At 43.3% G+C, this 23761-nt stretch overlaps 2 protein-coding genes and 1 long non-coding RNA gene across 9 annotated transcripts in view; 1 reads left to right on the top strand and 2 right to left on the bottom strand.

The window, feature by feature from the left end:
* LYPD1 (LY6/PLAUR domain containing 1) overlaps positions 1 to 17663 on the bottom strand; it is a 36893-nt gene extending 19230 nt beyond the window's left edge. Inside the window, exons 1-2 of the mRNA XM_058715473.1 lie at positions 17362 to 17663; positions 15896 to 16033 (exon numbers count right to left, since the gene is read on the bottom strand). Coding sequence (XP_058571456.1) covers positions 15896 to 16033; positions 17362 to 17413 — 190 coding nt within the window. The 5' untranslated portion in view covers positions 17414 to 17663. The remainder of the gene's footprint in view (positions 1 to 15895; positions 16034 to 17361) is intronic.
* LOC131503786 (uncharacterized) lies at positions 6555 to 11618 on the top strand. Its single transcript, XR_009257602.1, has 3 exons — positions 6555 to 7372; positions 8311 to 8431; positions 10852 to 11618. It is a non-coding gene; the product is annotated as an uncharacterized LOC131503786 (long non-coding RNA).
* A 1537-nt stretch (positions 17664 to 19200) lies between the features above and the next one.
* NCKAP5 (NCK associated protein 5) overlaps positions 19201 to 23761 on the bottom strand; it is a 980982-nt gene continuing 976421 nt past the window's right edge. For 6 of the 7 annotated variants that reach the window (XM_058715464.1, XM_058715465.1, XM_058715463.1 and 3 more), the window contains one exon: positions 19201 to 20753. In XM_058715464.1, the coding sequence (XP_058571447.1) occupies positions 20472 to 20753 (282 nt within the window). In that variant the 3' untranslated portion in view covers positions 19201 to 20471. The remainder of the gene's footprint in view (positions 20754 to 23761) is intronic. The other variant, XM_058715468.1, reaches the window with a different exon arrangement.

The raw sequence follows: 23761 nt of genomic DNA, 5'->3' as shown, positions 1-23761 counted from the left end.
TCTGCTTTGAAGAAGCCAAGAGTGCCTCTTAAAGCACATTATAAATATTGATGCGGTAACCTGTTTCCCCTATGAGTTTAATTATACTTTTCTAGATGTACTTTCAGGAATTTAATGATTTTCTAAGTCTTCTTAAAATCATCATATATTGAAAAAAAAATAATGATTTTTTTTTTCAGAAAACACCATTTTCAAATGAACTTATATTGCCAAAGAGATAAACTGGGAGTTCAAGAAGCAGCACTACTTACTAGGAAGGCATTTGGTAGCACAAGGGGCTCCTGTTCAGGTTTTTTTTTTTTTTTTTTTTTTTTTTGTAATGTATTATTTCCTGACCTATCCAAAATGATCACTTAAGCTCGAAGATGAGTGGCATCTCGTCGTTGCTGGCAAACCCAGTGGGAAATTGTATGTCCTCATAAAGCAAGGAAAGGAAGTTTCAATAATAAACTGAAATTGTTAGAAATTGTTAAACTTAATTTTTACCAATAAAAATCACCTTAGAAGAATTACAGTGTTAGATGTAAAGAAATATTAGCCTAAGTGCAAGATCAGGGTCTACCATTAATTTCTCCCATTAAGTTCTGGGTCTTGAAGAAATCTTAATCTTCTCATTTACAGACCAAGGTGGGGCAAGCTGAAGTGAATAAGTAAAATGTTCATGTTTCATTTTGCTTCTGAATAATTCTTTACATGGTGGAAAAAACATGGACTCTGAAGTCCAACAGGCTTAGACTAGACTTACCACTGAGATAACACACTAAACTTCTCTAAGCCTGTTTGCACTTTTGAAAAGGGAGAAAGGTGTACCGACCCAACAGACTAACATGTGATGATTAAGGTGACAATGACTGCAAAGCACCTATGATTGTGTCAGTCCATAATATGTAACTAAGAAAAGCCAACTTCCAGGGTACCTGGGTGGCTCAGTCAGTTAAGTGTCTAACTTCAGCTTTGGTTCAGGTCATGATCTCGTGGTTCATGAGTTCTAGCCCTATGTGGGACTCTGTGCTGACAGCTCAGAGCCTGGAGCCTACTTTGGATTCTGCGTCTCCCTCTCTCTCTGCCTCTCCGCTGCTCATGCTCTGTCTCTCAAAAATATGTAAAACATTAAATTTTTTTTTTAAAGTCAACGTCCTTGACTTGAGGTGGTTTTTTAAAATTTATTTTTATTTGAGAGAGAGAGAGAGCGCATGTGAGCAGGTGGAAGGGGTAGAGAGGAGAGAATCTTAAGCAGGCTCCACGCTTACCACAGAGTCCAGTGTAGGGCTTGATCCCACGACCCTGGGATCATGACCTGAGCCCATATCAAGAGTTGGATGCTCAACTGACTGAGACACCCAGGCACCCCTTGTTTTTCATTTAAAATACACAACTACCATGGAGAAGTGATAAACAAGGCTGAGAGAGGGAAAATTAAGATGAGTCTGGAGTATCTTATCTTGTGGTGCCAAAAAATAAGGAAGTCTTCAAAAAAAAGATGGGGCATGCTGAAAGGACACGGAAGTCAGTCTCCCAGGGGATAGCTAGGGGAATCTGAGCAACAAAATAACAACAGTACTGGATTAGAACCCACAGCATGAAGTGAATATCCACCAGTTCACCTTTATAGAAATAAATAAATGATTAAATAAACATTTGGAGGAGCAGGGACAGCTATATATTACAGAAAGATTCCAAATAATAAAGTCAGAAGAAATTTTGCAGAAGAATAGAAATTTTAGAACACCACAGGAATAACTTCCACAGTAAGGGAGAGATATACCAACAGGTGCTGATATTAGTGAGCAAAGTTTGAGGAGAAACAAGATATCCGTATAGTTTCAAAGAATTTCCTTCAAGTTACCTATTAACTACAAAGAGAAAAACAGTCATTTGTGGGGAAGCCCAGCAGACACCATCTTAATTAAGCGATCAAAGTTAACATCACTAGTCATAAGACATGCTGACATCAAGTACCTCTTGATATAATGCACTGAAAAATGATAGCACATCACTTCCAAGTAGTCTTCCACAATCTAACCATCAGAAAACATCACACCAACTCAGATTGAGGGACAGTATACAAAAAGCTGATGGGTCCTCTTCAAAAGTGCCAGCATCACAAAAGACAAAGAAAGAATGAGGAATTGTTGGGAGACTAGCCGAGACCAAGGAGGCATGACAATGAAATGCAATGTGTGATCCCAGATAGGATCCTGGAACAGAAAAAGGAAAACCTGGTGAAATCCAAAAACAAACCATGGGTTAATAGTGTTGGACCAATGTTAATTTCTTGGTTTTGGTCATTATACTGTAGGTATGCAAGTTAATCAACATTAGCGGAAACTAGGTGAAGAGTATATATAAAGTCTGTACTATTTTGCAGCTTTTCTGTGGCACATTATTTCAAATAAAATTTTTAAAATAAAAGACATGACTATGAGTGAGGGTCAAGTCTGTATCACTTTTCTATGTACGACCCAAACACAAGCTACAGTGAAACATCCCCAGTCACTGCCCATGCTGATGACCAACACGTGACCCATGCAGCCCCAAACATCTGTGCCACTTAACTACTCCACTCTTGCCTCAAAGATCTTGGAGAATCCTGAAGTGACTATTTTTGGGGGTCGGGGGAAGGGTGGACTTCAAGGAAGATTACTGGGGGAATGTTTTTTTGCCCATCTGTTTCTTTCCACACAAAGGGAACTAAGGGTACTCTGGGCCTCTCTCAACCTCTAGTCCCTCATCCTCAAAGGAGTGACCTGATTGGTTAATTTGGGAAGAATAAAGCAGACACACTTTGTTCATCTGCTTTCTTTTCCTTCTTGGGAGTGAATGGCTTATAGCAAATAGGTGTTCTGCCATGCTCCTCAGGACAAGAAACTTCCCCTCTTTGGCCTTTATGACCGGGTAGACCAGCTCATTTGGAAGCCCATTTGACATTCACCCCAAAGCTATTCCCTTCAACTTAGTCTTTCTCAGTTACTATGGTGATATTTTTGCCCTCGTCTGCCCTGTTCCCTGTTTTATTTCTCAGTATGCTCAGAACCTGGGTAAGAAGAAAAGCTGATAACCAGTGGGCATTCTCTAGACCCTTCCAGGTTCCATGTGCCCCAGTCTACGTGGTATCCTAGGACCTAAGTCTGTAGCCATGATTCTCTCTGAAGTTGGGAAGCATTTTCCAACTAATCTTCTATTCCAAATAGACTCTGGACTTTGAAAATCATAAACAGTAATGACTTAACATTGTTTTTTTGCTGGGTGAGTTGAGCTGCACTGGGGCAAAAAGAGGATCAAGACCATCATACCCCCAACCCACTCTCTCTCTCTCACACACACACACACACACACACAGATGTATGTGCAAATCTGACCCATCCCATAGAGTATGGGACTACAGTCCTGTTAGGACACACTGGCTCTAAAGAGGTTTTTAAAATGAGCTATTTTCCTGGTTTTCTCACTTTAGTCTCTGCCCCAACAGTCAATTAAATAGAGGCATAAAGCATGTGTTCCTTCCTTTTTACGGACCACAGTGCATTTATCTTTTCCAACAGTTTCCTTTGTGTCTGCCTTCTTTGCTGGTATAAAGATGGAAATTTCTCAACAGAGCCTTTAAAAGTCCATTACTTTCACCCCACGTTGTACAATTTAGTTTTAAAGTCAACTTCTATGGTAAACTGCTACTTGTGTGAATGCCCGTCTGGGAGTGAGACTAATCTTCCTCTACCCAAAGAATAACCAACACTTACTGCACCAGAGTTATGATTACATCACAATAAATATTCTATGCAGAACTAGGAAGAGCTCCTCAAAGAAAAATGCTTGGAAACGGGTAATTGGAATGAACTATATGCATTTTCACTGAGCTTTGAAAGAAACTGCGAGAAAAAAGATCTTCGATCTGTTCTCAAGTATTTTTTTTTCTCTTAAAGAACACCATGTGAGGAGTTTTGACAGTGTCTGCATTCTAATGGGAACATCTCAGGAAGAAGAGGCTTATCTATATTTGTGCCTTGTTACTGCCATGATGGACACCATTTATCAGGCATAAAGAAGGGAGAAAACCCAGAAGGGAGTTCTCTGGACAGTTTTGTGTTCTGGCTCTTAATTACTTTTCCTCTGCCATGGATGTGAATATTTTAAAAGCCAAAGAAGCCCCTCCATTTGAGCTACAGATGGCCACAGGAACCAAATAAGAATGCGAACAACCCATTTTAAAAGGCAAAAAACAAAAACAAAAACAAAAAACCCAAAAAAACAAAAAACCCTTAAAAAAACCCAAAAAAACTCAAAATTCAAAAACAAGGGAAGTGCCAAGTTCCACATTGCACATCCAAACTGATGCCAAGTCCATCTTAACCATGCTGCTAGGACCAGAAATTGACAGTAATGTTAAGGAGCTGCAGTGACCCCGAGGGTAAAAATAAACATGTCTGTTAAAACAAGCACCACCAACACCAGAAAATAGACATGAAACAAGATGCCACAGGAACATTCCTTTTCCTTATAACAGGGATGTGTTAACTTCACTATTCAGAAACCTTTGATTACCCTTTTCAAAAGTTTTTTTGGTTGAGTTTAATTTTCAAGGCTGTTAACCACTTGATGCCAACTTAATTATAACAAGCAAGTAACCAACCCATAATGTATGAGGCCAATTGTTAGTTTTACTTTAGCTTCACTTTAGGGTTGGACTTCTCTGCTCATTTGTAACTTCCTGAACGAGGAAGGTTCTGTACAGTCACTTGCTTTTCCTCAGCTGGTGTCTTTGTTTCCCTGTTTGCCATGGAGGCTTGGGGGAATAGATATTTATGACTTATTATCTCAGTGTTAACAGCGCCCTTCAATAATTTATGAAACTGGGCTCTTGGATTTTTAACCTTGAAGTCCCTCTGATTATTGTTCTGAAATGCTAAGGGCTCAAACTTTAATCATCAGATTCTTGCACAAAAATTCACTCAAAGGTAGGAAAAACAGGGTTGCTGGTGGCATGATGGGTCCAGATGGGGTGGGCCAAGAACACCTTAGTCTTTAACCCTAACTTCCCTTTCACCTGTTGCCAGAACATGGCATTCTCTTCTATAGAAAATATCCTTGTTTGGGGCACCTGGGTGGCTCAGTCAGTTGAGTATCCAACTCTTGATTTTGTCTCAGGTCATGATCCCAGGGTCATGGGATTGAACTCCACTTCAGGCTGCTCACTGAGCATGGAACCTGCATAAGAGCTTAAGATTCTCTCTCTCTCTCTCTCTCTCTCTCTCTGCCCCTCTCTCCTACTTGTGCTTGCTAAGAAAAAAGAAAAATATCCTTGCACTAAAATGTAGTTACACTCTTATATCTCAGCATTCAGTAAACCCAAATATTCTGGAACATCACAGACATCTTGAATTAAACTTCAGGACATCACTTGCCAGTGTGTGTGTTTCTTTCCCTTTCCAAAATGTGATAATCATTTAGGATGACAATGCATTTCAGTGTTCACTTTAGGCAAAAGAGAAGGTGATGTTCAAGAAAGGGAATCATCCCTGTTCTTTCTCTAGGGGATCCTGGAGGCATTGTGCCCGATTTTTCTGATTTTGTGCATGGATTTCTCAAAAGGTGATTTGGCAGACACTATAGCTGGCCACCCAATAGCCACCCTCTACCATCTTCCTTATAGCAATAATGACCATGAGACCATGTTCTGACCAATAAAAAGTAAGCAGAATTCTCTTGGGGAACTTGGGGAGAGTAAAGCTGAAGATAAAAGCTCCCGATGCTATTCTTTCTCTTTAACTTGAACAGAGAAGTCACCTTGTGACCAAGAGGTAACAAGCCTGACAGCAAAAAGCCAATACGCTTAGGAAGTGAGAGGGCAAATGAAGAGAACCGTGTCTTTGATGGCATCACTGAGCTGTGGGAACAACTCCAGGACCACCTACATCCAGACTACTGGTTAGGTAAACAATAAATGTCTTTATGGCTTAAGTCCCTGTTACTTGCCACCAAAAGCATTCTTCAGCAATCCAGAAAGTGATGTCTGGGATGCAGGTAAGAGAAATCTGCCCGCAGCAATGGCTGGTTTATTCTTTTGAAGCTGTGCCCCATAGACTAAAGAGGGGATAGCACAGTGCTTTATTTATTTAAATATAATTTACTGTCAATTTGGCTAACATACAACATACAACATACAACACTGTGCTTTCTGATGCCTGGGAGCTATTGCAGCCGCTTCCTTGAGAATGGCACCCGGGTCTCAGGACAATGATATTAATGATAGTTAATAAACAGAGCAAGAATACAAACAATTAGTTGGCTCTTAGAGTTCAGTGAAACACAGTGTAAGTATAAGGCAGACAGTAGGAGAGCAAAAACATGGTCTTTTTTTCATATCCCGTGTTTCCCTCTGTGGTTTAGTCTGTGCACACTCACGGGTTTAGAAGTATGTCCCCCAGCTCAAAGTCTGGATGGTTTCTATCTTGAGGAGCATACCCATTTGTATTTCAAATTTGCATTGGTGTATGGGAGGGATCTATGGGCGGGGGCAGAGGTCTGCCAGGGGAGAACTAGTATATGACTATGTGTGGGGTGGGTTACTTTCTCCCTTAGGAAGTTCACGACCAAGGTGGATCTCCACTGTGCAACAGAGTTCCTAATAACGTAAACCACCAGCTGACCAGATTGGCTAAGTGGTGTCCTGTCCCTACCTGGCTTGATTACCAAACTAGCTGGATGTTTAGGAGGGAGGTATATGTGTTTCTTTCCAGAAAACTCCTATGCAGAGCACAGCCAGATTGGCCTCAAAAGTGAGCTGACAAGCCAGAAACACTGGGTTTATTATACTTCGGAGTTGTTCCTTAAATGATAACCATGACTAACAGGCATCAGTTGGCTTTTTCTGGTTTACCTGAAAAGCAAATGGTATATTAAGCTTAACTTTGTTGTATTTTTCTTCTTACGCTAGAGATTTAAGCTCCTTCATTTCTGGTCTATTATTTTTTAAATACCAATCAATCTATCTGTTTTTGCTTGAAACTTGATTTCTTCAAGTACACTCATTCAGCAGGTATATATTGTGTGTCTTCATATGAGTGAGCGAGTCTAGGTGTGTGGGTGTAAGAGAGACAGAAGGAGGGGGGCGGTGGGGAGTATGCAAGGGAGAGAGAGGATGAGCACAGCTTCCTTTCAGGAGCCCTGTATCCAGAAATGAAAACCATGAATGGGCTCTAGTGCATGAAACTGAGGTTCAATCGGATTAGGAAAAGATACTCTAAAAACACTGAAAGGCTCTGTCGCCAGGCACACTGCTGGCTGGAGAATGTGGAACAAAGATAAAATTGTCAGAACATCCTGTCTCCACCTACACCAGGAAGGTCAAGTCTAAGATGTTTGTCCAAGGGCTCAGGTAAGCAGGGTCCCTGGCTGGCTTTTCCACATAGAGCCAGTTTTAACAGGGGTTGGTTTAGTCTCTCTAGATCTTAACCCACTCTTAGGTAAAATGCCTGCTTCCGCCTTGCTTTATTCTTCTTTCCCTCCCAACAGCCAGTGCCAGGCTGAGTAGAAAGTTGTTTGACCTTTCAAACAAAGTTAGCTAGCTCTTCCCTCAGTAGGGGCAGCTCCGCCCACCAGCTGCCTCTCCCTCTGAAGGCAGGGAAATTCTCCTAAGAATCGGGATTGGCTTTGAAGCCCAGATCTTTTTGCACTCCTAGTTTGGATGTCTTCACTGGGTGGAAAACTAGCCAACCTGCCCAGCCTCTTGTTATTTCCGAACAGATTCTCTGAAGTTACAGGAGACCCAAGTGGTTTGGTAGATTTTGCATAAGCAATAAAACAGTGCATAAAACCCACGGCCCAGCGTCACTTAATATACCTGCTTCCGCAGACGCTCTTTGAAGAAGCCTCAGCGGAGGGCATTGTAAACTGCTATGCACATTCGTATTCATGCCGAGCGCAGCATGCACGGGTACAGCGGCGAGTGCTGCACGCCTGGCACCACCCGCCTCTGGCACTGTCTCCAGTCATTCCTCTGCTCCCGCCAACAAGTCCAAGAAATAGAAAAACATAAAAAGCTATTGTCCATGTCCAGTGAGAAATGAAATGCACTGGACCAAGTATCACAACTTCCTTAAAATAATACAACACTTCATCACTTGTGCATCTGGATCCCTCTTCGTGGTTTGCGAAGTCATAAAGCTCGAAATCGACATCCTGAACCATCACTGCTTTTTTCTATTTAAATGCATTCCTTTAAAAAAGCAATTTATTAGCAGCTCTCTATGGTTTCACCTTATCTAAAAAGCACTTAATTCAGTTCATCTCCTGCTTTGCTTTGTACTGTTGCAGGCAATCAGAAGATTGGAAGCAACATATTAATAAGAGAACATGCCCCGAAGCTCTGGCCCATGAAAAAAGCTCCTGAATCACAATGTAGCCACAACCTGAAGTTCACCATGGACAGAAAGAAGTAATGACATATATCATAATTCTTTTTATTTGTAGGCTGATTCATCACAGATTTGGGTGAAACTCCTAAGTTATAGACAAGACCTTTTGTAGAATGCCCAGGGAAGGAAACGTATTATCCACTACCAGAAAGTCTCCTCTCCCCAAAATACAATCACTTCTACCACAATGAAAAAGTAAGGCAAGGAAGAATCCAGCCTAGTTTTTAAGGAAGGAATAACAAAGGGGGAAAATGGAGTAAATGGTACTGCCTACATAAAAGCTATAATCAATGATTTGGTTTGGGAGAAAAAAGCCAGACTTGCACAAGTTCCCTGAGTATTCATTGTGGATGACCTAATCATGCCAGAATCCCATTGCCTTAATAAAAATGCCTTCCCAGAATAGGTCTCAACCTGCTCTACCCTCAAGCCTTCTCAAGGGAAGAAAGAGAAATGGACTGCTCAAGATGTTTAAGGCCTCAGGAAAAAAAAAAAAACAAAACTCCTTTCTTTTCATCTGTAAAATTATAAATTTAAGATCTCTTCTAGCCTACAAAGTGCGTGATTCCTGAAAACCCTGGCCTATCAGTGATGCTGATCAGGGATGGGCAGCTGGGATCCTGATAAGAGCTTCAGGCATTAGGAATAGTGCATCCAAGTGCCTCAGAATTCTTGCGTTAACACAAGCCAATTCAAGATTCCCTCATGGAGAAGCAGATTGACTCTTTGATAGACAATGGGTGGAAAGCCCAGCACTTGGCACATAGGTGCTTGATGAACATGAACTCCTTTGCCCTACAGTTCACTGGAATGATTTGCTCTTGGCACAGGTTTTTAGTTCAGCTCAGTAAATTGACTAATCATCCCATGGAGTTTCAAGTTCACCAACCACCCCATCTTATCCCCTCCATAATTTAGGCATTTTCCCAACCTGAGCTTTCTCTTCAGTTCTTTGTATAAGCAGAAGGAAAGAGATCTCAAACTGAGAGGCGAAATGGATGAATTTTAAAAGTATTACCATAAGCAAAAGAAACCAGGCACAAAAGGCCACATACTGCATCATTCCATTTATATGAAATGTCCAGTAGAGGCAAATCCATAGAGACAGAAAGTAGATTAGCGGTTCCCAGATTAGTGACTGCTAATGGGTACAGGGTTTCTTTTTGGGGGTGATGAAAATGTTCTGGAATGAAATATCTATCTGGAATTAGATTATATTTACAATTCTGTGAATATACTAAAAACCACTTTAAAAGGGTGAATTTTATGGAACCTAAATTATAGCACCAAAATTGTTATTAAAGAATGCCCCAAAATAGCATTATGATGATTGCAAAAATCCTAAGGAAGGCAAAGGACTTGAGTTTTAGTCCCACTGGATGTGTGGCCCTGAGCAAATTGCTCAACCTCTCTGCATCTCAGATTCACCCGCTATTAGTTAGGATGTTATCTCACTGTGAACCTTCAGGCTAATTACAAGGATCTTATTGTAAGGGATCAAAGGTTACATTCAAGGGTGCTCTCAGTCTGCAAAAGGAAGAAATAATATGCCAAGTAACCTAGACTAAGACCTCTGGGTCATCTTCAGAGACAGGTAGAGATAGGAGATGAAGCAACTCTGTCAGGTTTCTACTTTCAGGATCGATTTCTAAAGATGGTTATAATGACAGCAATCCTCAGTGTCTTATATCTCACAAGAAAATAGCTGGCCTGTTCCTATATTTTACAGGGGAGGAAGCTCAGCCCCTGGGACATTAAGTTACATCTTCTTGGGGAGCCTGAAACATGGGTGTTTTCTCTTCCAAAGGAGCTAAGTGGCCTTCCCACTCAACTAGTAAAAACCCCAGGGGCTGGGTATTGAATCCTTGTAAATAGTGTGATAATACTATGCCATGTTTGGGACTTAGAACCTAAGACATTCAATCCTTTTAGAAATTTGAAAGAAAAAAGAAAGGAAGGGAGGGAGAGAGGGACAGAGGAGGAAGAGGAGAGAGAAAGACTCAGGAGACAGGCAAGAAGAAGAAAGCAGCGGGGGAAGGGGAAGAGGGAGATAGAGGAAGCAGGCTGTAGATTTAGATCTTTCTCTTTCAGGAATATACAAGGGAAGCAGATTTCCTTTTCCAAGTTCAAAGGAAACGGTGTGTTTTGTTTTCATACTCCGTTTCATTTTTCACTTGGGAAAAAACCCAGCTTTGAAGCCTCTCTGTTTAAATTCATTAGGAAAACCATCAATGATGGAAGCTTTCATGAAATTGTAGTGGGAGGAATTAGTGTTATGGGAGAGCTGGATCAATCTTCAAACATTTTAGCTCTGGAGTTGGGAGGTCTGCATTGGCTGCTTGTTCAGCTGGAAAGTTAACATAAACAAATGCTTCACTTACTGGAGAGTTCAAGGGACTAATGACACTTGATATTTACTTTCCAAATACTTCCTTAACAGCCAGCTATGCCTGCCACCTGAAAAAGATGGATGCTTCTTGAGAGCTAAGTGACCAAAGTGACCAGCAGAATGTCTCGCCCTGAAGAAAAAGGTTCTTTTAGAGGCCTGCCAGAAAGGAGGTAGTGATATTGACATGCACTGCACAGAATCTTTTCCTGTGTAATTCATAACCTGATCAAGTTGGACATGGAAACCTTTTCAGCATGGCTGTGTTAATGTTTAAGGAGATCCTTCTTGGCATCTGAATCTTTCTTAAAGTGTTGCAACCTGTTGGACTCTCCTTAGCAAAGTTAAAATAGGGAAATTTGTTTTTGACTTCTGTTTTTCATTTCATTCTCAGAGCATAGTCCATAGCACAGGTGATTGATTCAAAATGGATTTGAGGGTGACAAAGTAACCACTACAGGTGGGATGCAGGAGAAGACAGTGAAGACGACGGAGGAGAAGAAATGATATGGGGCAGACAAGAGGGCACTGGAAGATTAACAGATACTACTGATGCTCTTACAAAATCGTTCTGGGAAAAAAGTTAGAAAATGTCTCCGTGCATACAGTGTAATACAGATTAAGTAATTTATGATCTGAATGTCTGCAGAGAAGGATGACTTTTTTTATTTTTCTGATAAGAATTATATAGGTGTATGCAAATGAATACAGGTAAAACTGTAAAAATATACACACATTCATGGATATGCCATTGTGTGTGCATCTGGGTGCACAAACATGCATATGTGCACCTTAAATAAATGAATCCATGTGCAAAAGAATTATGATATAATATTGATTAGCAGACTTCTTCCTGACAAGTCTACCCCAAGGACAAACTAGAGCCTATTTTTTTTTTTAATTGAGGTGAAATAAGGAGTGCATAGATATAAGAACACAAAGGCCACAGTTAGATTTCCATTTCTATAATGGAAACTACAGTGGGTGACTCCTTGTTTTAGGGACATCAGGTCCTCACTTGCTATCCCTTATTTAGCTTGTGAGAAAATAAGGCATAAAATTAATCTATCCAAGGCATGCAACCATCCCTGCCCAACTTAATGAGTGACTAACTAATCCAAAAGGAAAACAGCCATTACTTATACAGCCATAACGTAGATGCAACATGGCATATAAATCAGTAACTCTTGTATTGCAAAACAGACAAATAGATTAATGCATGTTGCAAAAGATGGGTGAAGAGATCGATTAGGTTACTGATTCAGACCATGAACTTTCTCTCAATATACTGCATTTAACTTTTAAATAAGGTTTAGGAGAACCTGTAACATTTTGCTCACTGACAGAGCTATATTTTACTTAGGGCAGAAATTGGCTAGTCTATAAAAATTAAATTATGCCCCTTTCACTGTATCTAGTCAAGAGGAAAAACTCTAATTACAAGATTGCACTGTCAAACAAATGCAAATTCACATTCTTTATATCCTGGTTTAAAAATTCATATGGGGGGAGCTTCTATTTTGAAATGAGAATCAATATTTGAAATATTTTTCGGAACGCAGTGATAAGCAAGAGCAAAAGAAATGTCATTATCAAGGGTGCTGGTAAGTAGAAGCTAACTCATTAAGAGCAGAGCTTGCTAGAACAAGTCATTCGTTATGCAAACATTTAAATATCAATTAGTAAGGACAATGAATGAAGGCTCTCCTTCCCCACAGCCTGGTGCCTTATAACTCCAGAAATGACCAAGGGGACAAAAAGCAGTGGAAAATCTCTGCACCTAATAGGAATGCCACTCTGGGGAATAGGTAAAGGTTAATTTTAAATGTACTTCCCAATTGAAAATTAAATGTACCTGCCTCCAAATTCATAAAAGCTGAGTTTGCAGACTTAATCCAGAAAGGACTAACTAAAGACCTAGGCATATTGCATCACAGGTATTTTTTGGAAAGAGAATGCCTTTCATCACTGCTTAATGTCAAACTTGCTTGGTTCATTAAAATCTCTTCGTCTGTTAAAACTGTGCTTTTCCTCGACCTGTGAAAAAATGCCAATCCATACAGTGCTCAAACTTTAAAAATCCTACTGGTTGGTTCTCATATTCATTTAATATCAATTTCATGGCCTGTCCAGTCAACCAGTTCACAAAGCCCATAAGGTGAATATGGTGGACACGAAAACCATTTAAATATTTAGCGCTTTGCTTGCATTATCTTCTCAGGCAAACCTGGTGTTATATTTTGCTAGAAGGTGCTGGCTCAGGAAAGCAGGTGCGTCTTGGAGAAAGTCGGCTGGTGGACATAGACCAGATGCGGAACTTTTCTGGCTGTTGTTTCCCTCCTCTACAAACAAAAGTCTGGTTTTTCCAGACTTAGGGGACCCCACAGTCACGTGGGGAGCTTATCAAAGACCCACGGCTGGGTATATCACAGACTAACTGAACTGGCCGCTTCAAGAGTGACGGGAGACATGGATTTCAACAAAACTTCCAGGAAAAATCTGACGTGCACCCTGAATTCTGAGTCAATGGGCCTTTTCAGTTTTCATGCACTAAGATTTTCAGAACAGGTTATTGATCCAATGAAAATAATAATTCTAACTTCAGTACCTAATACTATTACGTAACAGGTATGACCTTCTTTCTCCAGAGTGGAAAGACTGAAACTGCAGAATTTATCACTGGTGCGTTAGGGGTTAGGGAAACCAGGACCACAAGAGAGGACTACTGGATTTCATGAGACACTCTGTGTAAGACCCAGGCAAGTAGCTGCTATGTTCCCATGTTCCCATGTAGCCCATGTTCCCAGGACTGTGATGCTTGCATTCCATGTGGTCACTTAACAATCCAAGTCTTAGCTTGGCTCTCCATCCCTGTCAGCATCAGGAGGGTTAAGTGTCATGTCTATTCATTGGTCTAACAAGTACATGGAGACAAAAATCCAAGTACCTTGGAAGGAGCAGATCCCCAAACATTGCTCTTTTGACACAGGAGCATGCATTTGGCTAACTTTACTGAATTCAGGCTTAGAATGTGTGTCCTTCCCCCTTATAACAGGCTTTTCTTTGGAGTCCAAACTGTGTCTGTTTTCTAGACTTCTCAATTGGTATTGCTTTATTATTTCACTCTCTGTGTACCCTTTGGCCTATGGTCTATGGCTGCAGGAACCTAGTTTGGAGAGAAGGTATCCACTTGATCCAACTAATAGCAATTTCAGCCCTGGAGACTCTCTGTGCTAAAGGTTCCCCTAGGTAAGACAGGCATTATAATGCCCCCTCTGCCTTTTTTTTTATAATGTTGTTTAGAGGACAGAATAAAGTAAGATGAAGAACACCACTATGAAAATGGAGTGTGTGGTATTTATCTTACATATACTTCTAGAGAGGAAGAAACATCTCTCTGAAAAAGGACATCTCTTCTGGCTATAGTTTGGGTTGTATCTTTTTCTTTCCTTGTCTCAACCATATCCCAGCTCATAAAACATGATACCCAGGTAAGCATTGGCCTAGAGGATCCAGAGGAAGTTCCTAATGTGTCCACAGTTTATCCCTATTTTTTTCTGGCTCTAAATTACCATTTGAAACAAAGCTGCAAATATTTGGCAAAAAACAAAAACAAAAACAAAACAAAAAAACAAAACCCCAAAACAAAACAAAAAAAAAAACGGTAAAGCATTCAGAGTGATTACAACTAAAATTGCAGCAGTACCTCTGGAAAAAGAGCAGATTTTACAGGTAAAATCCTCAAGAATGAAACACAAGGAGAAAAGAAACAACTTACCAAAATCATAGTTATCAATCTTAGCTACAGAATCGTCACTAAATTTTATTTTGCTTTTGTAATAGCCCGAATCCCATGACAAATGACAGAACAATGCATGCTGCTTTTCTTGGGACAAATTATTCTTGAGAGCAATTATGTATCAGACTTCCCAAGAGAGCGCTTTCCGTGGAAAGAATCCACACCTAATGACCTAAAAACAACAGCTTTTAAAACTGCGCACACATACCCTCTCGCCACACATTGATGAGCTAGCTATCTGCTCATCAAATATCTGTGCAGTTAGTAGCAAGGTATTTCCAGGCCCTTCTCTGAGAAGAAACTACTTTTCCAAGGTGCTGCCTTTAAAACTGTAGCCTTTGCATTCATTTGCTAGTAGGTTAAAATCACTTGACAGATTTAATCCCTTCAACCAAAAGCTCTGGGGGGCTATGCAGTTCAGCCAACAAAAGAGGAACAGAACTTCGGTTCACTCCGTATCATTCACCACATGATGCGATTTCCCCTCTTGTTAATATCCTGAAAATGGCAAGGTCTAGCATTATGGGTTTGACCTTGGAATTCAAAGTAGAGTTCCATTCCTTTCCCCAAAGTTCCAGGTGCACTTGTAGGGGACTTTGATTTCTGGTAAGGCTATTGGGAGTGGCTGGGGAGTTCCACATCAGGGAGAAAACTCTGGTCAGCTGAAGTAAGTGAGGTTTGCTCTCACAGGATGCCCTCCTTCTCCACATAAAGCGCAGCACCTTTCATCAGCCAGCTAGCAGCTAAACTTGTGGGGCTGGAAACTACATTCCTTTGAACATCTTGGCAATTGGTGCCTGGAATTTGATGCAGTAGCTCTAAAATTAAATAAAGATCCTGTTGTGTTCTTCTAAGAAATATGGCGTGGCTCTATGACAAAACACATTTTTCAAGCTCTGACCTCTGGGAACTTCAACTAGCTTCATATTTCAGGCTGACACTGCTCACAGGCTACTGTCTAGTTGCCCAAGCCGAGCTGGTTATCCATATATTTTCCAGCCTCCTGATCAGCTTTTAGCAGAGAGATGAGGAGACTAAATAAAAAGAGGAGAGCCACTAATTTAAATGCACTTCCCCTCCAGAGTCCCTTGGGGAGAAGCCCTGGTAATTAACTCTAATGAGATTAACTTGGAACTCTTCCTTTTGCCAGCATTGTAAAAGTAAATCTGTGGTAACCAGTGTGTGTGCATTAAATCAAAGTCAGTCCCCTTTCTTGTAATTTAATGCCCCCCGGCCCCCCACCTCTCAGTCCTACCCCTAACCCAGGCTGGAGGCAGGTGAGCGCTGCTTGGTTCTTACCCGCACTTTGCTCCATCACTTCTTTCTGACACATGTCTTGAACATTCACCGTGCAATTCACTATAAACTCGGGGGAGGAGCAGTCGTTGTTCAGCTGGAATTCTTCACATTGGTAACACTGGATTTGCAGCGCAAAGCCTGTGGGGACAGAAGCAATCGGATTTAGATCCAGCCCTCACAGAGACCACCCCAGAAACCGCGGCCCTCCTCTGCCCCAGCCAGCCACGGATCCCGACCTCTGGGGTCCTTGGGCTCGGCACCCCTGGGTCTCCAAGAAAGGCGTATGCGGCTGAAGCCTGCAGCCGGCGGCGCGGACACCGAGGGTCCTGCAGGACAAATGAATTCTGTCGGCGACCCCCAGACCAATGCTCTAGAAACAAGAGAGCCCGGCCGACACAACACCTGGCCCTTCCGCCACGGAAGTTGAGAGGCCGGGTACACAACTCGAGAGCGAAGTAGCTCCAGGGACATGCTTCAGCTCCAGTGTACAGCTAAGGATTTGCCTAATTGTTAATTGGTTACAAATTGCTTAATTACTGTTTTGGCACCATTCGCGGTTGCATTTGCAGACGCCTTTTTAGTTTTAGTTTTTGTCGTCAGCGTTCCTGTGCTGGGGCTCCGAGGCTCCCTACGCGACCACCCAGGAACCCAGGAGGAAGTGCCAGACGCCAAGTGTGCTGCGCCCCGAGTGTCCGGCCTTTCTTCGGGACAGTCCCCGCAGCAGCGCTGGGCGGGGAGGCGCAGCGTGTGCAAGGGGCGTGTGTGTGTGAGCGCGCGCGCGCCCGAGCCGCGACACCACAACCTTTTCTTCTTGGCTTTCAGGGCAACCATTTGGCTAGGGTCCGGTGGGGGTCCCCGCTCTGCAGCGCTCGCTCGAGAGCCGTTTGCATAATTCAGAGGACCGAAACGTTTTCGCATCTCGCAGCGTTCCAGCCTGGCTGCTCTGCCTGGATCAATGAGCTCCTGTCTAGACCTAACACCCCCTGCTCCCGGACCCCCGGGCTTCTTCCCAGCTCCACATCGGCGGCGCTCCGGGCGCTGCAACCCAGCCCCGGCGCGCCCGGGCCACAGGCTGCCCAGCGCTCCCGTCACCTGTCGGCGGCGCCACTCCCACGGGTTGCTGGAGACGCCTGCTAACTTGGTGGGGTCAGGGGCTTTTATCACCCCCTCTCCGTCGGCAAGGCCCCAGCACCTCTCGGACCCTCCGTCCTCCCCAGCTCAGCTTCTTCTCCCGCAGCCCGGGCATCTGCAGCTCGGGTCCCACAAACCCATCGCTCCCGCCTCTCCTCCTGGAGACTTTCCCACGTCGCGACTCCGGGCACCAGCACCCGTCACCGCCGCCAAACTCCCGCTGGGCAACCCCTGCGCAGCACGGGCCCGGAGGTGGGTGCCAGAGGGGCGAAGGGGCAGACGGGTAGATGGGGTGTGCTCGCCTAGCGGGGCCGGTGGTTTCTTCGTCTCCCTACCTTGAAGCAAGAACAATCCGCAAAAAGTTGCCGCGATGCCGAGGACCCACATCCTCCCGGAGCCGCGGAACCGGGAGAGGGCAGGCGCAGCAGAGGCGGCGACCGCGGCGGAGGCGGCCCGGGCCGCAACGGCTGTGGCTGCCGAGGCTGCTGGGGCCCGCGCTCCTGCCGCCGAGGCCACCGCCGCCGCCACGAGGAGCCGCAGGTGCCGCCGGCGGCGCCAGCATCGCCCGTGCCGGGACTCCCGGCTGCGGGTCGCTGCTCCTCCCGTGGGCGCTCCCGGGCAGAGCGCGGCGCCTCCGGAGTTGGCGGCTGAGACTGGAGGAACTACTGGCGAGCCGGAGCACCCAAAAAACTCTCGTCTCTTCTCCCCACCTCCCACTCCAGGCACCACGTGACGGCTGCCGAGTTGGGGTGGGGGTGGCGGGCGAGGAAGGCTGGGACCGTCTTTTCAGGTCCCCACCCCCTTCCTATCGCCCTCCTCTCCCGCCTCCGCACGTCCCCAGGACAGGGACGCCAGAAGGAGAGGCAGAGTGTAGTTTTCCAAGGTTGGGAGGCTTGGAGATTGGGGAAGCGTGAGGAGGGCGCAGCAGGTGCCCAGGGGACTGGCCGGGCGCTGACTGCGGGACCTGCGAGGTGGGGTCGTAGGACCGCGTGCCCCACTAGCCCTCCGCGCCCCCCGGGGCTGGTCCACCCAGCTGGGGTTGCTGGGAGGCCCGCATTGGGAGCCCAGTGCCGGGGGCGGCTGGCTAGAGGGGCGCGTGCTCCCCTGAGTAAGACGAAGTTGCACACCTGCAGGCTCCCTGAGGGGGCCGGCGCAGCTGCGCCTTTTCTTCCTCGTAGAGGCCCCTGGTTCAAGACCAGGCTTGGCTTCAGCGGCCGCAGAGCGGGCGGGGTGTGGTGAGGACCCTGCCTGGACAGGCGCCGTTCGCCCCGGGCGGCCCTCCTTCCGTCTGCCCGCTCGCACAGCTGGAGGGTGCAGTGACATCAAGCCTAGCCTAGGACAGGTTTGGCCTCCCGGGGACGACTGTCACGAGTTCCCACCAGAAAGCAAATCGGGTGAAGAAGGGAATATCTTTGCTCTCTTTTCCTCCCAAAGGCCGGGATCTTCATCCAGCTTTTCTCAAAGTCACGGGTTATTATTAGTACGTCCTCCCAGGTCCTCTCCTGCATCACGCTTTCCCAGCCCAGGAGTCAGTCGCAGGCTGCCCTGCGCCTCTGTTTTAAGACCCCGTCCCATTCCCCCTCTCTCAGTCAAGCGACCCACCTTGAATACTCCCGGGACGCCACCGGGCTGAGTTCGTCTTCCTTGGAGCGGAGCCTTGCAGCAGGTGGTGTGGGAGCCTCGGCGCCCCCGCCCCCAACCCCGCACGTTGTCACCCTTCCCCCTGAGTCCCTGGGGAGAACCCATTTCTGTGGAAATCGCTTCAGAAGCTTAGCTCCTCTTCACCGCCTGCCCTTCCCTTCCCCGCGAGGAAGCTCTCTCAGGCCAGGACGCTGATTATTTATTTTCCCATCCTGCCAGCGGAGCAGGTCTGGAAATGGGCTTAAATGACTTTCTTGTAATTCCTCTGCAGAGATCGTTCCATATCTGCCTCAGGCTCCTTCTCTCCCTTTGCCCCCCTCTTCTTTTCATTTCTAGTTGGTTAACCCCTCGGGGAGACTGAACGCTCTGACCATTACGCCCTTGTCTGCAGACTCTGATCTTACAATTGGCTGAATTACTATCTCGGGAGCAAAGGGGGCCAGTTTATTTATTTCTTCCGGGAATTGATTGTCTGGAGCACGTGTGAGAGCAAACAACTGGGCCAAAGGATCCTTGAACAAGTTCTTTGCAGATTTCAGAGAGTGCCAACTGTGATAGAACTTTTATTCAGAAATGAAACAAAAGAATTTTTTCAAAGTCTGAAAGACAATGATACTTTACATAATTTTCATTTAGGACAAAATTCAATATAACAAATTGCACAAATTAACCAAATAACACTGATTATACAACACTCTTTAAACATACAAACGTGTGCTGAAGTAACCATATAGATCCTAAAAATATTTCTATTAGGCCTACTTTACAAACTCCTGTACAAAAGCAATTATAAATAGTTCACATCTAGAAAAAATACAAATAACCTTTAAAATAGAATTTATCCTCACATATACACAGACTTTGTAGGGGAAAAAAAAGGTCTTAAAAAGTAAGAATTTTTTGTAGCACCAGCAATTCATTTTATTTTTAAAAAAGTGAACATGACAGACAGGAATTTGCTTTCATTTCTAGTTTCCCCAGATTTTAATAAAAAGAGCAGGAAGATAAAAAATCAAATACTGTTGAGAATCATAGAGAAGCACTAAGCAGAAGAGGTTGTAAGAAAATGTTTGGAGGGAAAACCTGTGGTTGAACATAGAATTAGGTCACTTCTGATCCACATCCTTTCCCATCAGTGTCACACTTGAGTACCTGTTACATTTTTCAGTGGAAGCAGAATTACACTCACTCCTAGAACCTGAATCTCCCTGGTAACAATTTTGAAATTGCATTAGAATTAAAGTTTATATCACATTGAGATTGTGAGTTGGAGAGGACAGTGAGCCCTCTGGTTTTGGGCAGGCCCTGTTTTAGCTTTACAGAGTGTACCCACAAACAATTTGAGGACTAGGACAGTGAAGTCAACAAAACACTTTAGCTGGAATTTTTGAAAAATATATTATCAACTTCTAACACTTAGTACATCATTTCAAGAGCATGGCACTGATTCAATTTATTGCTGTCTTTTTTTTTTTTTTTGCTACAAATATAATTTCTTTTCCAAAAATTTACAACTTCTGTACAAGTATTCAAAAAAAGTGCAAAATTAAGACTTCTGCATTGTGGGTGTGTTTACATCTAATCTTGGTGAAACACAACAAATGGAGTCTATTGCCCTGTCAGAAAAGGAAGCTCCAGTGGGTTACTTGTTATGAATCTGACAATGGAGGCTCTGTTGTTGCCATGGTTTATTGTTGCCATCTCTGTTCCCCTCCACACAACTGTTTCTTAAGTGCTCCATTTTCAGCTAAGAAAAAACAACAATAACAACAACAACAACAACAACAACAACAAAAACGGTCCTTTATACATCATTTGAACCCTGACTTGCACAGGAAGAGAAGCTGTCATATAAAGAATCACTCAGGGATTCCAAATTGTCTACCCCAGGCCTATCTGAGCTACTCAAAGATGCCTCTTCAGTTTTTTCTTTTTCTTCCTTTTGTCTTTCAACCGTGTTTAGAGAGTTCTTCTCTCTTTCTAACAAAATCATAGTTTTGCTGTTATATTTATTGAATGACTCCAGGGAAATTTTAGATAATCTATTCTCAGGATCTTCTTTTGTTTCTTCAACTTGTTTCAATTTCTGCAATAAAAAGAGGAAAATATTAGAAACATATTTCTTTGGAAAATCAAGTTATTCTATCCAATATTCAATTATTGTCTGTATAACGTGCAGTTTAAAGGGATAGAGAGAGCCTACAAGTCTTTAACAACCTTCTGGTATAACTAAAGGTAATAATAAAGGCTATTTTAGGGATAAATCAAGACTTTAATCATTTTACTGAGATAAATAGGTCCCGATTTGCAAACCGGTAAAGTGCCACTTAATTTCATTTTAAATGGATCCATTTGAAATTTGTTCAGGTAAAGTGCCTTATATTTCTTCACCAAAGTTTCAGACTCCTCTCTTTTCTTACTAAGTATTAGTAGTTGTCTTGTTTTTAAATATGGATAAAGGATTGAGTTTCAGCCAGAAGTTGGGGTTATATGGGGGGTGGGGTGGGCAAGGCATACAATCCCTTAAATTGCCATGGGAAACATTATCATATTAATGTTTTCTCCCTTTATGAGCCCAAAGATATTTGAAAGAGATCTCCAGGTCTGTGGGTGTAGATTCTAGAAAGCCCAAAGGCGGTGGGGGGGGGGGGGGGGAAACATAGTAACACTTCTGCCCATTAGTAACCTCTCCCTCCAGGAGGTTCCAGTAATACCACTCTAAATGGGGATATTTGTAGGATGCTACTGGCAGTCTCCAGGACTTTATAAAACACTGCAGCCATATTCAATAATTATCCTAGGTGAACTCTATAAACATGAATATATTCTATTGCTCAAGTGGTTCCTAAGGTCTGAGATGAGAGAAGAGAGAGGTACAGATACAAAAGCAACACATGTAGACGTGTTAAAGCCACTAAGGCATTTCCTCTTTGGGCAACAATTCTATCCAAACACCAGGAAAAGGTAGAAATAGGGGCTTAGACATGGTCATGATAGTTACGATTTATTAAGCATCCACCATGTAAAACTCAATGAATATATTTTATCTAGAAGCATTTTCATAGGGGACTTGCAACTTACACATCTTCATTTTAAAGAGAAAGAAAACAAAGCTCAGGGCAACAGAGCTACTCGCCCAAGGTCACCCAGCAAGTGGCAAGAGAACAGGATTTGAATTCCAGGCTGGCTGCCTTCCATGCTCTTGTTCCTATTAAACCATGCTCTTATGTAATAAAAGACAAGATGTCCTGTGTTTTTGTTTGTTTGTTTGCCATCCGTATATTGTTCATTTTGCCACCCATATATTCCACTTAAGTAACTTGCCAAACCATCTCAATTGCTACTGTCCCAGAATCTGATAGTGCAGTTCTGTTCCCCAACCTACCACAACCCCCACACACATTGTTACAATGCATGCACACAGGCGCAATGAGGAAATTGTGTTCTGATCCAGGGAACAACACACATAATCCAAGCCTATGATTCTCCTTTGCTAAATATGTAATAGAGAAAGAAAAAGATATGTAAGTGGATGCCTTTGGTGTCCTAAGAGCAGGCCGAGACACAGTTTCTCTTTCCATTATGGAAATGGCATAATTCTATAGGAATATTTGAAAATCACCCTTGAAGTAGTACTTATTTCATTAGACTGTTAATGTACAGGAGCATTACTCTCGGAGCTCATTTTCAACCCCAAATGGCTGCCTTGAAATCAGAAGCAAGCTAAGGAACAGATTTCTAGGTGATTACAGAAAAGTGGCTCCATAATTAGGAATAACACCATGCAAAAGCCCCTTTTCATTGCCATGCCAATTTTTAGACATTTCTAATAAAGAATTATATAGTACCATCCTAACAATGCACGGAGAACAGGAAATGCTTTGGTGTACCAAATGTAGGTAAGTGAAGGACCTTCGCTGCAATTTTCTCCTCACCTGAACACCTTCTCCCTGTCTCTTTATTCAAGAACCACGAGCAGTTTCCTTGCCTATTTCTGGTCCATATGGATCTCAAAGTCACTTAATAAACACTTAATAGAGAAGGGGGCATGACACAGGTGGAAGGTGTTGGTGTTGAGTATATACAGCTAGGTGGCAAGGGGAGGAGGCGAGGCCCTGGAGGCAGACACACCTGAGCCTGAATCACACCTTTCCCCTTTTATTGGCTGGGTGAGTGCCCTCCAGCTCCCTTCTGCAGGTGTAAAATCGTAGGACACACTTTTATTTCAGGATTGTTGGGAGTAGTCGAAGTAAAACACCTTAAGACCTGATACATAGTAGTAGGTGGTCAATAAATAACAGTAAGGCAGGATTCTTTTTCTAGACAGTGTTTCCGAAACTGCTCTACAGGCCATCAGCATGGGCATTTGGGAAAGCTTGTTAGAAATGCAAATTCCTGAGCCCCACCCAGACTTACTGCATCAGAGATGCTGAGGCCCAGCAGATGTTTTGAACAAGCTCCCCAGGTGATTCTGATACTTGCTAAACTTTGACAATCACCTAGTCTGGAAGAACTTGAAGTCTTGGAAGGAAGATAGATGATAAGTATGACTCAGTGTATTAAGGTAGAGATGAAGACGGAATTATTTACCACTAAAACACCCACTGTGTCAGATATAAATAGTACGTCATGTTTTTCAAATGCTTCGTGCTTGTCAGTTTGTTTCTTCAGCTGGTTGAAACAAAGGCCTATGGAGGTGATGAAAATGAAGGAGTGGCCCATTTTAAGAAAAATCACATGGCTTTCTCAGTCTTCCTTTTATTTTCACAGTTTTTAATGAGATAGTTCTTGACTATCAGAACAGTATCATTGCAAGAGTGACCAATACAGCCACTTGGCACCTAGCCTCAGTGTTGGGTAGTGACACGGAGTGGTGAGGACTGCGGTCAGCTCAGAGCACGTGCCTGCTCTGGAGACAGAAACAGCTACTTAACATCTAGCTTATTGTCACCATGCAGAAACGTGGGCCCAGATCTTTAGATTTTAAAGAGGAGGCTATCAATGTAGAAGACTATTTGCTTGTGTTTAAGATCCTCTCATTTTTAATTAGTTTGCTTATATTAAGAAAAAAACAAAATAGCAACCCCTCCGCCC

This window comes from Neofelis nebulosa, chromosome 2 (assembly GCF_028018385.1).
Source record: "Neofelis nebulosa isolate mNeoNeb1 chromosome 2, mNeoNeb1.pri, whole genome shotgun sequence".
NCBI classification, from domain to species: Eukaryota; Metazoa; Chordata; class Mammalia; order Carnivora; family Felidae; genus Neofelis; species Neofelis nebulosa.
The sequence above is the reverse complement of the archived record's forward strand: the minus strand, read 5'-3'. Positions and strand labels throughout refer to the sequence as shown.